Source organism: Podarcis erhardii, assembly GCF_964252035.2.
Source record: "Podarcis erhardii genome assembly, chromosome: 8".
NCBI classification, from domain to species: domain Eukaryota; kingdom Metazoa; phylum Chordata; class Lepidosauria; order Squamata; family Lacertidae; genus Podarcis; species Podarcis erhardii.
Genome location: NC_138499.1, coordinates 91,212,590 through 91,230,957, shown reverse-complemented (window position 1 = coordinate 91,230,957; position 18,368 = coordinate 91,212,590). Strand labels below are relative to the sequence as shown.

The window sequence follows — 18,368 nt, the reverse complement described above, 5'->3', positions numbered from 1 at the left end:
GGCCCTGCCCTAGAGTTCCAGATGCCTTTATCTGAATTGTCTGTATTAGTTGGCTTTGATTTTAAATTTCACTTGTTTGCATAATCTCTATTATTTTTATTGTTTGGAAACCCACTCTGGGGTCTTTAGTGAAAAGCAGTCTCAAAATCCTGTAAACAACTAAATAAAAATCAGGAGCAATGAGAAGGGTTATAGTTTAGTGACAAAGCATCTCCTTTCCGCACTGAAGGTTCAGTCCCTGGCATATCTACATATGGTTGGGAGAGATTCTTTCTGAAAGCCTGGAGAGCCACAACCAGTCAATTGTAGACATCACTGAGTAACACAGATCAATATTCTGACTGGTTAGAAGGCAGCTGGGATGGAAAGTGTGGAGAGGGCCGGCTCTCTTTACCTGTGTCCTCAGCTTGGAGGCCTTCATCCATGATGCTTCCTTGTTTAGACAGGCGTGGACAGGAGCAGTACTTTTACATTTAATTTAAGGATTGTGAAGGAGCAGGAACATACAAGAAGGGGGATTTGTTCAAGTTCCTCTGAAAAGTGAGCAAATTAGGGAACGGCCAGGAGATTGCAGCATAATTGGTTACAGCTGCACCAAACCATTCACTTTTTAATAACAACAAAAATCAATAGAACGACTATGCAAGTGCTTAGCTCATTTGAAAACTTGATTTTGTAAATTTCCCTGTATGAAGTATTTGCACAATGTATTACATTTGTTAAAGGAGATGACAGGTGTCTTAGAGGGACATCATATTGTTACACTCCACCCCAATCTCCACAGCAGTATGAGATTCCAGGGGTGGAGACACTTAGCAGGCTCTGTTTTTCCTTTGGAAATGGGACTGTGGTTGGGGTTGCCATGTTTCAACCAGTGAATGTTGTTGTTTAGTCATTTAGTTGTGTCCGACTCAGTGGCGTAGCGTGGGTTGTCAGCACCCGGGGCAAGGCAAGTAATTTGCGCCCCCTAACCCATGGATTTGCGCCCCCTAACCCTAACCCCCAGATGTTGCGCCCAGTGCGACCAGCCCCCCTGCACCCCCCACGCCATGCCACTGGTCCGACTCTTCGTGACCCCCTGGACCAGAGCACGCCAGGCCCTCCTGTCTTCCACTGCCTCCCGCAGTTTGGTCAAACTCATGCTGGTAGCTTCGAGAACACTGTCCCACCATCTCGTCCTCTGTCGTCCCCTTCTCCTTGTGCCCTCCATCTTTCCCAACATCAGGGTCTTTTCCAGGGAGTCTTCTCTTCTCAGGAGGTGGCCAAAGTATTGGAGCCTCAGCTTCAGGATCTGTCCTTCCAGTGAGCACTCAGGGCTGATTTCCTTCAGAATGGAGAGGTTTGATCTTCTTGCAGTCCATGGGACTCTCAAGAGTCTCCTCCAGCACCAGAATTCAAAAGCATCAATTCTTCAGCAATCAGCCTTTATGGTCCAGCTCTCACTTCCATACATCACCATGGCTTTAACTATACGAACCTTTGTTGGCAAGGTGATGTCTCTGCTTTTTAAGATGCTGTCTAGGTTTGTCATGGTTTCTACATATATAGGACCTGAGCCTAGGATGGAGGGGTTCCCAGGATTACACTCCAGCCCCCATTCTGCTCTGCCCCCCCTTTTCTCTAGCTTGTAAACTGCTTGCAGAACACAGCTAATTTTCCTCTTGCTTACCCACTGTGATTCTGAAACTCCCCCCTCCCAACACTGACATTGTATTTTGCTAACAACCCATGAGTCTTTGCCTCGCTGATGGCTTTCTTGATGGATCATAACCCTGTCCTTGTTTGTTTAACATCTCTGTCATTCTCAGACTGGCTTGGCAATTTTGACAAGCCAAGCATTGATTAAATTCTAGCACTTACTAAATCTAAGCACAAACTCTGGTACCCAAAAACCTATAACAATATAGTGTGGGGAAATGACCTAGAAACCGCTATGGAGCAGAATGGCTGACAAAGCCTCTGTAGAAAGAAATGCCTTGAAAGTTGTACAAAGGTGGTACCTGCCTCCTTAGATCCTATGTAAAGTTCACAACAAAGGTAGCAGTCCTAACTGCACTTACCTGGGAGTAAACATAATTGAATTTAATAGGGCTTACTTCTAAGTAGACATTGTTGTCATTTTGTGTTGGGCAAAAGATTCCTGCATTGCAGGAGGATGGTCTAGTTGACCCTCATAGTCCCTCCAACTCTACAGTTCTAGGGTTCTATATCCCACCTTTCTTCCAAAGAGCACAAGGTGGTGTGCATACTTCTCCTCCTCCCCATTTTATCCTCACAACAACCCTGTGAGGTGGGTCAGGCTAAGGGACGGCAAGTGGCCCAAGGTCACCCAGAGAGCTTCATGGCTGAGTGGGGATTTGAACCACTACCCCATCCATGCTGGCTGCAATTAGGATAGCACAGTTAGTCCAAGAGAGAGGCAGCTGTATGAGGTGTCTGTGACATTTGGTAAAGATGAAATTGTGGCAAAATTATCCCATATAAACCCTAGTTTCTCTTACTATCTTTTTGTATGGGGTATACAAAAGATCTGATGCATAAGGAATCACTGACATTTTTATTTGTGGCCACTAGACCTCCAGTTGCTAGAACTGGAAAATATTTGTTTTTGAGAACTGATTCCACCAAGTGTGGGGAAATTAACTAAACAAGTGTGGATGCACAGAGGATAAATGGCAGAATATAAAAGTAAAGGTAAAGGTACCCCTGCCCGTACGGGCCAGTCGTGTCCGACTCTAGGGTTGCACGCTCATCTCGCTCTAGAGGCCGTGAGCCGGCGCCGTCCGAAGACACTTCCGGGTCACGTGGCCAGCATGACGAAGCTGCAGCTGGCGAGCCAGCACCAGTGCAGCACACGGAAATGCCGTTTACCTTCCCGCTATAAAGCGGTACCTATTTATCTACTTGCACTTTGACATGCTTTCGAACTGCTAGGTGGGCAGGAGCTGGGACCAAACGATGGGAGCTCACCCCGCCGCGGGGATTCGAACCGCCGACCATACGATCGGCAAGTCCTAGGCACTGAGGTTTCACCCACAGCGCCACCTGCGTCCCACGGCAGAATATAATTTGTATGTTATCTGGTTTTGCTTTATTATATAAGTTAATAAAAGACTATGGCTGTCATGCTCTGAATATACATGGACAATTGTGGAAATGTTTCCTAAAAACAAACAAACAAAAATGCTTTTACAACACTAGCAATTACGCACTCCTGTGTTGTTTATATCATTGTGACAAAAATGGATGATGTTAACTGCCTCGACTTGTAACATCCAGCTTATTCTGTTTACCTGGGGGGGGGGTGCAACATAGAAAATGAATGTTTTGTTTTGTTTCCTTTTTTAAAACAAAATTTATATATCACTCGATGGTAGTAAAGCCGCTAAGTGGTTTACAAGAAGTATTAAAATTATCAACAAAAAGGGTTAAAAACAATTTAAAACATAAAATAACAGTAAGAAAGATTAAAGCATGTCAACTAACAAGAGGGATCTGAATGATTTGGAACATGTATTTCTGCTACTGGCGGCCTCTGGCCAGATGACCCTTAACTCAAGCCACCCTTAACTGCTGATAAATTGGGTCATCTTTTGATTCCTGTCTTGTTTTGAGAGTGTGTGTTCTCAAGAGCCAATTATTTATCTTGTTTATGCACTGCAAATCTTGAACCCTCAAAGTTTGCTGTGCATAAATTGGATAAACAATTGGCTGCTTCCTTTCTTTTCCAATAGGACAAGGTGGGGAACACAAGGCCCGAGATTGCATCCCCCCAGGGGTCTCCCCAGGCCATGTACCCTCTCACCAGCCCTGCTCTGCATTCCCTCTTCTTTTGCTGGGCTGAAATGTCAACTAGATGACCCTCGAGGATCCCTTCCAACTCTACAATTCCATGGTTCTATGATAATGTGCTCATCCATCCTGTTACTTAATGTAGATAGTACATTTCTTGTACATCCATTGATTCTCCAACTTCGATATGACATTCTCCTCTAAATCATTTCCTTCCCACATTTTATCCTTTGTCAATTCAGATTTCCCCATACCTTCTCCTTTTCAGAGTATCCCTTCAATGAGATGAGAAAGGCTTCCTAGGCTGTAAGAATTCTCTCTCTCTCTCTCTCTCTCTCTCTCTCTCTCTCTCTCTCTCCTTCCTTCCTTCCTTCCTTCCTTCCTTCTGATTTAGCTACCCTATATGTCTTCTTTTTCTTTGAAGAACCTATACACACACTTTTCTTTCTGCATTAGCAGTATTCACAAGGTACTCTTGTTCCAGAGAACATAAAGTGGTTTGACTACTAGTGAAATTCTCCCTCTCCTGAATATTTTTACACGTGGGTGTGTCTGCCACTATTTTTGCATGTATCTGCATGCTCTTTATGCAACGGGGCTTTCAGTGTCATAGTGGAAGGTGCAGTCGGTTACTCTCTGTTTGTATGATAAAGTTTGTGAGATGTAACATAAGCAGTCAAATACGCTTCCTGTTTGCCCAGAGTGGACACGCAGGGGGGTGTTACTCCAGCCAGGACGACTTCCTGTCACTTCTGGTCTGGAGCTTCCTCCCCCTGTGTGTGACCAGGAAGGTGGGTGTGACCCTGGGAGACCCCATAAAAGGGGCTGGTCACACAGCCATCTCCGTCTTCTTCCTCCTGATGCCATGCTCTCTTGATACTGATATATTTTGCTCTCAGCCAGCAGCACATGGGCTCATTCCCATATGGGATGAACTCAAAACCCTCTTCTGCAACTCTAAGCTAAAGCCTGCCTTCAGGGATCCAACTATGAACTGAATGTGAGTAAACTTCTTATTACTTTTAAAAGAAGCTTCTTGTGTCTTTATTATTATTAGGAGGGATAAAAGGGGACTTAACAGGAACAAAACCCAATCTGGACAAAGTCAGATTGGATTGCTTAAGTAAAGAGATTCAAACGAATCTACCAACTAGCTTCCTGCTATATACTGAGGACTGTCGTTCTGCTGCTGACTCACAAGTGTGAGTGAGGAAGGATACTATTAAATCATTATATCCTCTCCTAGTATCTACAACATTCCCACAAAGTTCACCTACACTTTCCAGTAAGGAGGGGAAGAAACCCCCTGGGGAACTTGCCTTCCTATGAAAGCAATTGAATGCTGAAAGGATGGAGGAATGTGGCCATGGAGGAGGAGGAGGAGGAGGAGGAGGAGGAGGAGGAGAATGTAGGGTTTCCTATCATCATTTTCACTTGGAGTCCCTGATGGGCTATTTATGTTAGGATTATTCGTGCATATTTCCTATTTGCATCGCCACCCAAACAGGATGCAACCTTTTGCCCGCTGGCTTCTACAGACTTCTGAGTGAAACAGCAGGCCAGCCTATAAAAGAAGAAAAATAGAAAAACGAGCCTACAAATGTGAATTTCATGCATCCGGAGGCCTGAGCTTAGAGGCCTGGTCAGAGCCGCTCCGCGAGTCCTACCCCACGTCCCTGCCCCCAACCTCAGGAGCTCCCCCTGCCTGACGCCCTTGATTTCTCTGTGGATTTTCCGCCGCCGCCGCCGCGACAGGCCACGAAATCGGAACCTTCATCTCTTCTGCTTCCTTCACATCTCCGCGCCCGCCCGCCCGCCCGCCCAGACACCCACCCGCAACCGCTTCAGGTTGGGAGGATGGAGCCTGGAACCCAAACACGTCTAGGCTAATAGTAGGTGCCTTTTCCCCTTTCAGAAACGTTTGCAACAGGAAGAATGGTGACTCAGGGACACCAGACGGGGCTCCCCAGAGCCAAGAGGGCAATTCCCTGGCGTAGATCAATGGCTGGATAAGGTGCCCTTGCGCCCCATCCATCCCCGACTCAGGTCCCCACTTGTGGGCTTCCCGTAGGCAATGCTTGGTCTCTTCGGAAAGAAGTGGCCTGATCCTGCAGGACTCTTCTTCTCAGGCTCTTACTTTCTCCTAGACGTGGGGAGTTTTTGATCTTGAACCTGCGCGTGGGTGGAGGTAGTTCTTATATCGAGGTATCGCACTCCTTGTAGGAATGGACATGGCAGTCGCAGTTTCGTGCGCCTCTTCCAAACGGTGCCCTGGCGAACGAGGAGGTGACGTTTCACCGATGTTTCCTCCTTCCCTCACACTCCAGTAACGTGGAAAGGCCAGCGATCTACAAACTCCTTTCTGGGTTACTTGTGCTGAGAGTTACAGCAGCGAGGTGTAAAGAGGTGACCCCAGTTTTCTTAAAACCCAGTAACCTATTGAGAGAGAGGGGTTTACCGGCGTCCCATTCGAAAAAGCCAGTCCTAAACATTCCCAGCCAACAGTTCCAAATGTACCAGCCAGACAGCTACGTTGATTCGGTCAGAATCGCAAAAAAACCAAAAGTCAACACTTTTAACATCCATTAGTTTACATGCGAAAAACGCTTCACGTCGGGTTTATGGTGTTTGGCCAGGTTTCGATTAGGAAAGGCGACTGTTTGCAACAGCCAAAAATATTATAGGCCTTGAAATCATCTTCAAATTTTGAGCTCTATAAAGTAGCAGTAGAATGGATAGAAAACTGGCAAGATTAATCAGAAAGTTATATTGAGCGTTTGCTCAGGATAACTCTCTGGTGGGTTGCAATAAGCGTCCCAAAGCAGCGTGAACTTGTTTAAAGGGTTTTAGTGGATCAGAACAGTTTTAGAAACGCGACTGATAATTTTTATAACTATAGTGCGCTCTTGCTGGGACGGAAGTTCCATGGAACCTTTTGAGGTCTTCACGTATTTAAGACTGAGACTAACTCCTGCGAGGAGCAAGTCGTGAAAGATCCCCGTCTTTGTTGCCGATATCTTTATAAAGGCACCCAGAACAAGCTTCTCCCCTGAACAGCAGATCACGTAGAGTATAAACCTTTAATCTGAGTAGGGATTTCCTTGCGGGGTTCACCCGATGTTTAAGGCACTCAAAATGCTTCCAAGGTGGATCTCATTTTCATTGCTGAAAGTAATTCATTGTTCCTCCATTCATTACCACATATACACCGCCCCACATATGTATAAAACATAAGCCCCCCCTAAACTTCTCGACCGAAATACAGGTTTCGTTAAAAGCACCACAAGTAAAAAACAACAACAAAAAAAAAACCACCACCACCACCACAACCCTTACATAAAATAAGATCATGCTGTAAAGGTCCGATACAGTCAACACCCAGCACTTTAAGAGCACGGCCCTGTGCGCACCTGCTCAGAAGTTCCGTGGGACTTACACCCATGTACGTAGGTCTAGGATTTGCAGCCTAAATTAATTATTGATTTCAGTGGGAGAGGTTTAAGCAAGAGCTGAAGTCTCCCACTGAAATCGATGGGCCTCCAAAGTGCTGAACCTTGACTAGATTCCTGTGCCGCTTTGTTCCACAGGGGTCTCTGAAAGAGATGCCCGTGCTTTCAAGCAGCAGACAGGGACCCTTGCCTGAGCTGGCAGTGCCACTTCAGACTGCAGAAGATGACACGTGTGATGGCATGCTTCCCCCAAAAAGGATCCTTACTCCCAGGAAACAAGCGCGTCATCAAGGAAGTCAAGAGAGCATGGTTTTCTATTGGTGTGGAGCCTGCCATCTGAAGTGACATCAGCCAGACATAGGTTGACATCTCCTGGTGCCCTTCTCCGAAGTAAGCTCAACAGCAAGCCTCTTCCAAGAGCGGGCAAAGAAAACTGGAGGAGGAGACTTGGCATCGGAGCCAAGAAAGCCATAGGCTAGTGACCTACTTGCCTGCTCCGGCCGCTGTTTGCTGCCCACTCGCCACTCCCCACTTTGCAACAGCACTTGTCCAAAGTACCTCGATATCGCAGGTATTGTTAGCGTTGTGGCAGGCACAACTCCTTTGGGGATGCCCGCTCAGCACCACCCTTTGGTGTTATTGGGCCAAGACGCATGGAGAGTCACATAATAACGTATGCTATTGTGTTACACAGGTAAGTACTTCTGGGCGCGTGCAGAGTGTCAGTTCTTCACCCTGATGCCCACAGTGCCCACAACCTTATAGACTTCCAACTGCCAGCGGGCAGTCCACAGGGTGCAGAATTCCCCCTTCCCCTCTCCTTTCCCGAATGAAGCGCTCTCCGCATCGCCCCTGACAAGAGTCGGTAGGCGTCTCATTTTCCTTCTTCAGCAAGCAACTTTGTAGCTCGTAGAGCTTCTGCCGTAGAGCCAGGACTAGACCTGATCGCCGCACACTTTTTCTTACCGCCGCTAGACCTCGTCTCCGCACACGTTTTCTCCCAGGCCAAAGGCGATCGCTTTCAGGGCTGCTCCTGGAAAACGGGAGCACTGGCGGCTCTTCATCCTCACAGGGGTCGCGCCATCTTGATCAACGAGAAGTCGGCACCGTCTAGTCTCACCTTCCCAGCCAGCGTTCAGTCCTACTCAGAGAGGACAGGAAAGGCGCGGGACGCGGAATTCTTCGAGGGCCACAGCGGTAGAGCGCCGGTCCTTCTCAAGCAAAAGAGTGAAGCCACACAGAGAGGGAGGAGGGGATCGGTCTCTAGCGGGTTGTAAATGGAGGGCGCTTGTTTTTTACCTCTGCGTTTCTTCTAAAGATAAGAGCCGTCACCAAAACACTTGAAGGAGACCCAGCGCTAGAATCAGGCTCAGCCCTAGTTAGGAATCCGACGGTAGGGGACCCGACGGGTTCAGGTCTGGCACACGTTTAATATTCTGTCAACCCAGATTCTCCTCTCCGTGGTTACACACACACACACACACACACACACCTGCTTTAGTAAATCCAGCTGCCAGGCGGATCTCGCTTCTGGCTTCCAGAGGAGAACGTGGTCTCTGCCTGAGAAGTCAGTGCTGCTGTTCTTCATCATCCGGCTCCGACGTGACTTGGAACAAAAGCACTCTCTCCCGAGGTATGCGTTTAGAATCGGATTCTTAGACGGACAGAGAACTGGGAAAGCTCCAATCCTCATCCTTAAACACAAGGCCGAAGCAAATCCGCTTTCGTTTCCACGGGACACGCTTCCCAAACGGTGCCACTCTCTGTAGTCCGTGCTCCGACGGCACGCTCATTTTCACTCGATATCTTAAGTTGGACCGGAAAATTCAAGCAATGTTGTAGCAGGGAGCCGAAATCTATCCTTTCCTGGGTACCGGGGGGGAGGGGAGTGCTGTTTTCTTTCTTTAGCCCAGTGAAGTAAGCGCTTGTGGCATGCAGTCCCCACACTGCAGTGTCCGCAGATTTCGTAGGCGCAATTTGTCCTGTACAGTACTTGGACATCCCTTTTCCTTGGACAAGACTTTCGATTTCTCGATTTCTTTTCCCACTGCCCAATATTGAAGGAAGAGAGCTGGAGGACTTCAAAGCTTGCTTCCAGTTAGGTGTTTCAAACAAGCCTCAATTCAAATCATATCCTACTTAGCAATTATAACGCGCTTTTTCCATGCTCAAAGCGCTCCTCTTCTATTATCTCAGTCATCTTTACAACAACCCTGTAAGGCAGGAGAAACGTTCTCATCCACGCGCGCACGCTCAAGGTGTTGCTTTCAAGCGGGGGGGCATTTCCTCTTTCGCCAACTTTGCTGCCACAGTTTTGCTGGAGGGCGCAAAAGGGACCCAGTCCAAGAGCGGCTGGCGCTCTCAGGCGCCAGGCGGGTGCGCGCTCACTCCGCGGGTCGTGCCGAACCGGCCTGGAGCGCACCCCTCGAGCAAGTCGGTACAGCAGCCTGAAGAGGCCTCCGGGGCAGAGGCGTGCCTGCCCACCCATCCATTTCGATGTCCTTTAGGATGGTGTCCAAGGCAGGCCTTGCTTGGCAAGGCTGCTGCGGGGACGCCCCGGGCCTCGCAGGACTCGGCCTCCCCCAGCTTTTGGAGCAAGAAGTCGAGACGGCGTCGAGGGTTCTCCGCCTGGCTCTCTCAGGGGTTCCCAGTGAGCGGGGTCGGGGTCCCGAATAGTTGCTGAGGGAACCCTCCGAGTTGGGGTCCCTCTCCCTCTGAGGGCCTCGGGGAGGCGGGGTCCCCTGTGCCTAGCAGGGGCTCCCTTTGAGGAGCGTGGGGTGGGCGCTCCTTGTACGCGGGGAGTGGTTTCCTACCTTGGAGCAGCTGGAGGTGCCTCTCTAATTGGCGGGGGACCCCCCTCTCCACTGGAGGGGGCTCCAGCCGCAGAGGCAGCGAGTGGCTGCTGGGGGGGGGGCAGCCTTCCTTGTGGCTCCGCCCCCGCCGGTGTCTGTCGTAAAGCGGGTGCCGCCGGACTAAAAGAAACCCCAGCTAGGAGGCGAGAGCTGCGGGAGGGCTGGCGCGCCGCCGCCGCCTCCTCCTGCTGCCGCCCCCTCCTCTCCTTGGCCGGGCTCCCGCGGCGGCGGGCGGCGGCGGCGGCGCTCAGCCCCCTTTTCGACCGGACTGGGCAGCCGCGTCGGCCGGGCGAGCGAGCGAGCGCGCAGGGAGCCCAGGAGATTCGTCCGGCGAGCCATGTCGCTCAGCCCCAAGCACACGACGCCCTTCTCCGTCTCCGACATCCTCAGCCCCATGGACGAGACCTACAAGAAGTTCGGCGCCATGGACGGCAGCCTGGGCGCCCCCCTGGGCGTGGGCGCCGCCGCCTACCGGCAGCCCCAGAACGCAGCCCTGCCTCCGCCACCGCAGCAGCACCCCATGGGCGCCCACAACGCCGCCGCCGCCGCCTACCACTCCATGGCACACGCCGGCGTCTCGCAGTTCGCCCACGGCCCCGTGGCCGGCTACTGCAACGGCGGGCTGGGCAACGTGGGCGACCTGGCACCTTATCCAGACAGCGTGCGCGGAAGCGCAGCCGCCTCGGGCTGGTACGGAACCAACGCGGATCCCCGCTACCCCACGAGTAAGCGGGGAGGGGCTAGAAGGGAATAGGGCTGGTGGGGCTGGTGGGGCTGGGTACTCAGACTGCATTTTCTCTTCCAGCGCCCTTACCCCTAAATTTGGGGAGCTAATTGGAATTCCGCAGTGGGGAGGGGGAAAATACTTTGGACGTGCTCAGGGACACTCTTGACATCTCAGGGCGCATAAGAGTCCCAGCTCTTTGGGACTCAGTCGCCTTAAGCGCTTAATAAAGCTGAGCTCTCCATACTTGGTGAGGGTGACGCTTTCGGCCCCCTTTCCCCGAGACTGCCCTCTGCTCTAACTGCCTCCTAACTCTCCCGTGTGTGTGTGTGTGTGTGCTCAGTTTCCAGGCTAATGGGCCCGTCGGGGGGCATGAACATGGCCGGCATGGGGGCTCTGTCGGGCATCGCAGAGGCTGCCAAGTCCCTGGCGCCCGGGCTGCACGCTGCGCCGCGGAGGAAGCGCCGGGTGCTCTTCTCGCAGGCGCAGGTGTACGAGCTGGAGCGGCGCTTCAAGCAGCAGAAGTACCTGTCGGCGCCCGAGCGGGAGCACCTGGCCAGCCTGATCCACCTCACGCCCACGCAGGTCAAGATCTGGTTCCAGAACCACCGCTACAAGATGAAGAGGCAAGCCAAGGACAAGGCCGCGCAGCAGCTCCAGCACCAGCCGCAGACGCAGACGCCTCCCGAGGGGCCCGGCCTGTGCCAGCAGCAGCCGCAGCAGCAGCAGCAGCAAGCCCAGGCGGCGTCTCCCAGGCGCGTGGCCGTGCCGGTTCTGGTCAAGGACGGCAAGCCCTGCCCGCACAGTGCCGCCGCCGCCGGTCAGTCTGCCGGACAAGCTCCCAGCGCCAGCGGGGCCGGGGGCAGCGCTGCCCAGCACCCGCAGCAGCAGCAGCAGCAGCAAGTGACCTCCCTGGGCCAGGCGCCGGACCTAGAAGAGATGTCCCCCAGCCCGCCTTCGCTGCACAGCCAAGTGGGCGCCCTGGCGCAGATGGACGCGGCGGCCGTCGAGTATAACGGCGGCCTGGTCAACGCCAGCTTGCTCTATGGCCGGACATGGTAACAACCCCACAAACACCTACCCACCCCCGCACACACACCCCAAAATAAACCGAACCGCCCTGTTGCTCTTCCTTCCCCGATCCCCGCAAGAGATGCCCGCTCCCGGGACGCAGCGACCTTCTCCTGCGCTGGCGGGCTCCGACGGCAACCAACTGGACTCGGTTGGCTTAGGGAGACAGGGGCAAGCTCTCTCTGCCGTCTAAGTCCTCCTCGGCTCCAGATCATCCTCAGGCCACTAGCCCAGGTATCTGCCTACTTGCTGAAGACTACAGGGGGATTAAGGAACGATTTGTTAACGCGAAGTTGGGGATTATCCGCTGGGAGCAGGTTGTTCTCTGGCGTAATTTTGTCATCCGCTCCAGTGGTGGGCGGGAAGGCGGGGCAGAGAAGCCCCCCACCCCCAGCAAAGCTTGAGCTGAATATGTTCATCAAGACAGCTCCTGGGTGGTTCCAGAACTGGGCTGGATCGGTGTTTTGTACATATCCGATCGAGGCAACCGAGCAAGATCAACAGTGAAGTGCAGCTTATCTCTGGAAAAAAGGGAAGAGATCCTGTTAATAACACTAATAATAATTTTATATGGGAGTCCCTTAAGTGCAATCTCGTTATTATTGATTGAGAGCTGATTGAATTGGAACTCGAGGTCGCCTATCAGCATGATCCGCCATTTTTACAAAAGGGAAGGCGCAAGTGTCGCCTGGACGGTGGCGGGGGAAGGGAGAGAGAGGGAGAGAGAGGAACCCTGACATTCGGGATACCCCGTCATAGGGGTAATTTCCAGTCCAACTTTTTGGACGCGGACGCGCAGGTTTAAACAGAAAGAAAAGTTTTTAATTATTGTTATTTACTATGTGTTCGAATGTATTACTGGCAAAACCTCATACAAACCCAGCCATTGTAGAAAGATCAAGCAAAACAAACGGCCGCCTCCTTTCATTGAAAGGTACATGAACAGATGAGAGAGATGCGCACCTCTCCCTGCCTAGTTCCCATAACAGGTCGAATTCCGTGAGAAGTTCTCCTGCGCAAACCCCACTGAAATCAATGCAAGCTGAGGAGGAGCACGAATAAACTTCCCTGAGGAGCAACGTGCGCCTCACTAAATTGGAATCTCCACGTTGGCAAAATAGGGCTAGGACTGTATTAAGAGCTGAGCTCTTAAGAGGACCAAAAGTAGCAGTAAACATGGACGGGGCGGATAGAAACGGCAGAATTCCTCTGTCCATTAGACTGGGAGCAAAGGATCGAAATAAATCCACAGGCAGGAGAAGGTGGCCCTGAAACTGGAAACAAATTATGTTTGCCTTTGAAGGCTGAAATCTTCAGAAAAGTTTAAATTGCAGCGGGCTTTAAACAGTCTCGACCCAGTGTAGGATTGCGTCCAAAGTCATTTGTAGTCTCTGGCGTGGGCAGGAAAATCGCTTTCACATAATTTTGTAAGTCTGTTCTTTGGGCGGCGGGGGAGGGGGTTTATTCTGTTGTTTTAGTTGTCTGGCTGCTGTTTGCTGTTCTTAAAGAATGGGATTATTATTCCTTCCAACACGCTGGGTCTGAAATAGATCTGCCATTCTCAAAACTAGCACGAGGTTTGTTCGTAACCATTTTTCCTCAAATGGTCATCAGAAGCAAAGAGATAATGTCCCACGAAGTCCTGCTTGGCGGAGGCCGTGTGTGTGTGTGTGTGTGTGTGTGTGTGTGTGTGACTTTTAAATAACTGGGTACAGTTTGAAAACCTCAGATTGAAAATAACACGAATAAACTGAAGGCTGGATCGAAATCGGATCACAACCATGTCAGTGAGCCGATTCTGCCTACTTTACGCAAAGCAAGGGGATATCAGAAATTCATAAAACAGGATGCCCAAGAAGAGAGACGCTTGTGGTGCCGCGGTTGTTATAGGCCTATTGAAGGGAAGTTCCCGGTTTGCTGCTGCTTTTTTAAAAATTGATAACATAGGAGTTAATTTATATAATTTATGCCATTAGTTAGCTTTAAAGCGGGCACAAGTTCACCTGCCAAAACCCCACTGGCAGGACCAGGAGCCACGTGAAACCAGGGAGTTCCCGGTTCACATTCGTGGAGATGGCGCAGGAGAACTTCCACGAGGCTTTAAGGTCCCGCTTTACCGAGCTGAATGGGGCTTTGCTACCACCCAGCTCTAAGTGCTTCTGGCCGGTGCTGAATTGAAGTTTCTTCCGCGTAAAGAGTTCTGTTTAGGATCTCAGAGCACAACCCAAGTACTCTTGCCCAGCGCACAGAATTCCCCTCCCGCCCTGGAATGGCGCGATCCTATGCACGTCTACTCAGAAAGAAGAAAGACATTTCCTTGGGAGGAAGTCCGGTAGGACTTACTTCCCAGTAGACACGCGAAAGACTACGCTTTCAGTGCATTTTAGGTAATTATTTTGTAAACACGTTATTGGGCATGATGGATTTCCGTGTCTCCACAATTAATATAAATTTGGGCATTTTCCATTGCTCTATTTTCTCCGTATTCCTCAAAGAGATATTTACTGCTAAGTTTAGGTGGGAAGTCAGTTCCATTAAAACAAATGGATAGTTCTTTTTGAAGTTAACACTGAATCTTTGGAAATACAGTATGTGTCATTTAAAATAAACTCGGAACCAAGAGGACGCGATCTAACCAAAGCTAGACTCTTGTTTAAGACTTTTAAACGAGAAAGCTCAAGTTTAAATCTCTGTCTCTCCTTTCACACCAGTATGAAGTACCACACTTGGGCTGGATCCTGTCCATTCGGAGCAAGTTAGACTGCGATGGAAGGCCCATTTGAATTTAGAGGGATTTAGGCTGCACTCGCCACTTACCTAAGCCACATTTAGTTCAATTGCACTTTCTTTTATGTAAGCGCATGTTCTGCCGCACGTGGCATTTAAGGTGATTGCAGTCAATGGGACGTAAAAGTTAGTGGCTCTGAATTTACTTTAGCTGTATCAGGTTAGTCTTAGAGGGACTAAGACACCGTGTTGTGTTTAGAAGTCGGGTTAAAAGAAAAGCAAAGCAAAACCACGTTGTGAACGAACGTCTTAAGGCTGCAATCCTAAATACTAGGAAATCAGTCCCATTGAACTCAGTGGGTCTTACTTGGGAACGCCAGTTAGAAAATGCATGGGGAAGAAAGAGAGAGGCTCAGAGTGCAAAGAGACGAAATAGGCTTAGCATATTCTGTGGTGTTTGGTTGGTGCGGGATTTTCGTCTTCTTCGCTGCTCCGGACCGAGGCCCGGAATGCTACCTATAACAAATAGCACACCTCTTTCCGATTAAATCCGTTTGCGATTCAACTATAATAATTATGAGATGGCACAAATACCTGGGAGTAAGTCTGAACTTACTGGGACTTGCTTCCCAGGAAAAATGCACAGGATCGGACTGTAAGTACTTAAATCCAAGTATTTGAACTTAAAGGTAAAAGGACCGGGTTGCATGAAATGTTACAATCCTGCTGCACCCTCCCTTCCCTCCCACCTCTTATTGTATTTACTATCCTAAATAAACGTTTGGACAAAACATACTTTAGCCATTTGCAGGCACCAGTTTTATTTTCCCTGTTATCTTGATTAGGATCACTTTATTTGGACCAATAAATATTCATTTTTAAGTTACTGCTCTTTGGGACTTAAAAGACAATGACATCCAATTGTCTTAACGTAAGAGAGGATAAGGCGGGGGCTGGGAAATATCAGCGACAAAGAACTTTTTGGAAAAGGAAAGTGTGCGAGATGGAGGCAGAAGAATAATTCCATAATTATTAGGGAACTAGTGAGTTATTCGCCTTTTTTAAAGATGTACGCTTACTTACCTGTAAAACTAAATGCATTGCCTCGAAAGTCCATTGGACGTGGCAATACTCTCGAGTAAATGTGCATACTGTGACCCGACAATCCTATATGCACGTCTACTCAAAGGTAACATCCATTGAGTTTAGTGCGGCTTACTCCAAGCAAGTGGATATAGGATCGCAGCCAAAACCTGATTAAAATTACTAGCACGTACTCTCCCACCCACCAGAAATGTTCCTAGGATAGAAGCGGAAATGGGTAAAGTCATAAGTTTATGAGCAGCACTGAGGCTGCAAATACCTGGAAATCGTTCCCGCTGAAGCCAATGGGAGTTTATTCTAAGTGAACATCTGTCGGATTGGGCTGCACAAAACTCTAAAGCGAATATAGAAACCGAGACCGCGGGGAAATTATGTGTTTGGGGCCACGCGAGAGTTTTGTCTTCCGTGGTTTGATCTGGCACAGTTCATTTAGACACGCGAGCTAGGAATGTGCACTTCTGAACCGGACCACACGCGGTGATCGGGAAAAAGCTGTTGCTTGGGCAGGCCATTCTTGCGGGAGGAAAGTGCGTGTGGACCGGGACGTCGCCAGGCGCAAATATCTGTATACCAAGGTGGAGAGCCTCAGGTGGTCTAACTTGTTCTGGGCTCTGAACTAGCGGGGCTGAGCCCAAAGAGTGAGAGCGACGGAGCAAGTGAAGAAGCGACATTGGCTTGGGCCCCCCCGGAATGGTAAAGGATTCTCTTGGTATTTACAGCAATTCAGTTTAGAGACGAAGGGACTTCCCCCAAACTGCAAAGGCCTTTCCCGTGCGCCCAGGAGCTCCCCCAGCTCGCCTAAACTTGAGGGTGACGACGCAGATACACGCGCTCCAACTCCCCTGGGACTTCTCCGGACTTGAAAGGAACAGGCGCTCGGCAAGGGCTCTCCTGGTCACTCCAGCGGAGCTGGCGCTGCAAAACTGCCCGGTGATTTGTGCCAAATTATTCGTAGGGTTATTATTCATTTCTTAACTCTTGTGTGGGATTAAAATCCAATCAGACCATTTTTGCAAGCCCTGTTCCACACCATAATAAAGTGGAGGAAAGGAGATAGCATTAATGGGCAGTTCTTTTTAATGTGAATAAAGAGCCAGAGATAAATGGAAGGAAGGGGCCTGAATATCGGGTGTTTGCTCTCAACTTTTATCTCTAGAAAAAAATGTTTAATTTAATAATCTAAATAAATGAGTTTCTTAATTTGTCCTTGCACAAAGGCAGCAACAGTTTTCTTAGTCCCTGCACAAAGGCTGTGCAAGTTTTCCAGTGTGCGTAAGTCTGGGAAAGTTTCATTTTAAACCTATAAATTCTGTGTGTGAATGCACACATATATTATTAAAAAATGTGTGTCTCACCCGCAGTGAGTCAAGGAGAGCTCTTGGCTTGAAGCTGTAATGGGAAGCCTGAGAGATGTCTTTTGAATGCCTGACACCTTGGCAAGGAAGGCACCAAGCAAGGAAACACCACTATTTAACTGCATGTCTAAAGCATACTAAGTTTAGCTTGGCAAGATTTGCTCAGGAATTGTGATGACTAAGCAACACTACTAAACTGAAAAGGGCATGTTTCACTCTCCACCATAATGCATCAGAACATATCTACTTGTTCCCTGTGCAGCTCCTAACAGCAGAATAAAACTATTTTTTAATAACAAATATTATAAGCATTACAAGTCTTTACTACTCTGCCCATCCATAGCTAAAGTATATATGCTAGCTACTGAAAGCAGTCTTTGCATGTGCCTGTATAAATATATTGTAAAAGGTTCCTGGTGCTAATTTGCCCTCCAACTTAAAACCCCTTTATGATTGAAAAGCCAAACTGGTTCTTTTTGGGGAGCAGCGAGGGTTTCTCCGTCTTCCTCGGCCCAGAGCAACCTTCCTTTCCATTCAGCTGCGACATTTTTCGGGCTGCTTGAAAGAAAGGGCTTCTCCTGCAATTAGTGCTGCCGAGATCCTTAAGGCGAAGACAAACCAGGCAGACTTGGGTGAAGCTCATTATCTGAAGAGGTGGTTAAGTGTCTTTGGTGTGGCCCGGCCAGGAAGGGGTCTTAAGTGGGAACAAAGAGCCTCCCAAAGTTTCTCTGGTGCAGTGGAGGGCAAAGTCAGCTGGAGGAGCACTCTCCCTCTCCAGCCCCTGGAGTTGGGGGCCCTCGAGAGGCTCCCTCCTGCAGGCCTTTAATTGGCGGCCAAGACTGTCCAGGAGAGAGACCTGTATTTAACTCTGCAAAGAGGCACCTGCATGGGGGAGAAGGGGCTGGACAAACCGGCTCCTCCTGCTGCGACTCTGAAGGCAAATAGGGATTATTTCATGGTCTCTTAGGGGAATTTCAACCTAGGGGTGTATGAGAACCACCATCCAGAACCATCCCTGCAAAAAAACCCTCTTTCATGTGTACCAGGCTCTGTACAGAGGCAGAAATGACAGGGCCTTTCTCCACAATAACTGACACAAATTGATAGCAAAGATTCTTATGGCACCCTATATACAGACATGTTTGTTATAGCGCAAGTTCTTTTGCTGTGACAGGCTGACAGGCCTACCTTGCTGGGAGCACAAAACAATCTATCAGTTTGATAATATTTTTGAATTGGTATAGTCATTGGCTAGGGGCAAAGAAGCCACAGAGAATAAATCAATCCTTTCCTG

General features: G+C 49.5%; 2 protein-coding genes across 2 annotated transcripts in view; one reads left to right on the top strand and one right to left on the bottom strand.

Moving 5' to 3' along the window:
* KIZ (kizuna centrosomal protein) overlaps positions 1–18,368 on the bottom strand; it is a 187,255-nt gene that overhangs the window by 21,449 nt on the left and 147,438 nt on the right. The gene's annotated exons all lie outside the window — the stretch shown is intronic.
* NKX2-4 (NK2 homeobox 4) lies at positions 10,369–12,686 on the top strand. Its single transcript, XM_081873880.1, has 2 exons — positions 10,369–10,818; positions 11,161–12,686. Exons 1-2 carry the CDS (start codon positions 10,431–10,433, stop codon positions 11,877–11,879), a joined length of 1,107 nt encoding a protein of 368 aa, XP_081730006.1. The 5' UTR covers positions 10,369–10,430; the 3' UTR covers positions 11,880–12,686.

Excerpts from the sequence above, each read along its gene's own strand:
- NKX2-4 (XM_081873880.1), top strand. The coding sequence starts at position 10,431 with ATGTCGCTCAGCCCCAAGCACACGACGCCCTTCTCCGTCTCCGACATC. Across the intron at positions 10,819-11,160 it reads GGATCCCCGCTACCCCACGA|TTTCCAGGCTAATGGGCCCG; the intron begins GTAAGCGGGGAG and ends GTGTGTGCTCAG.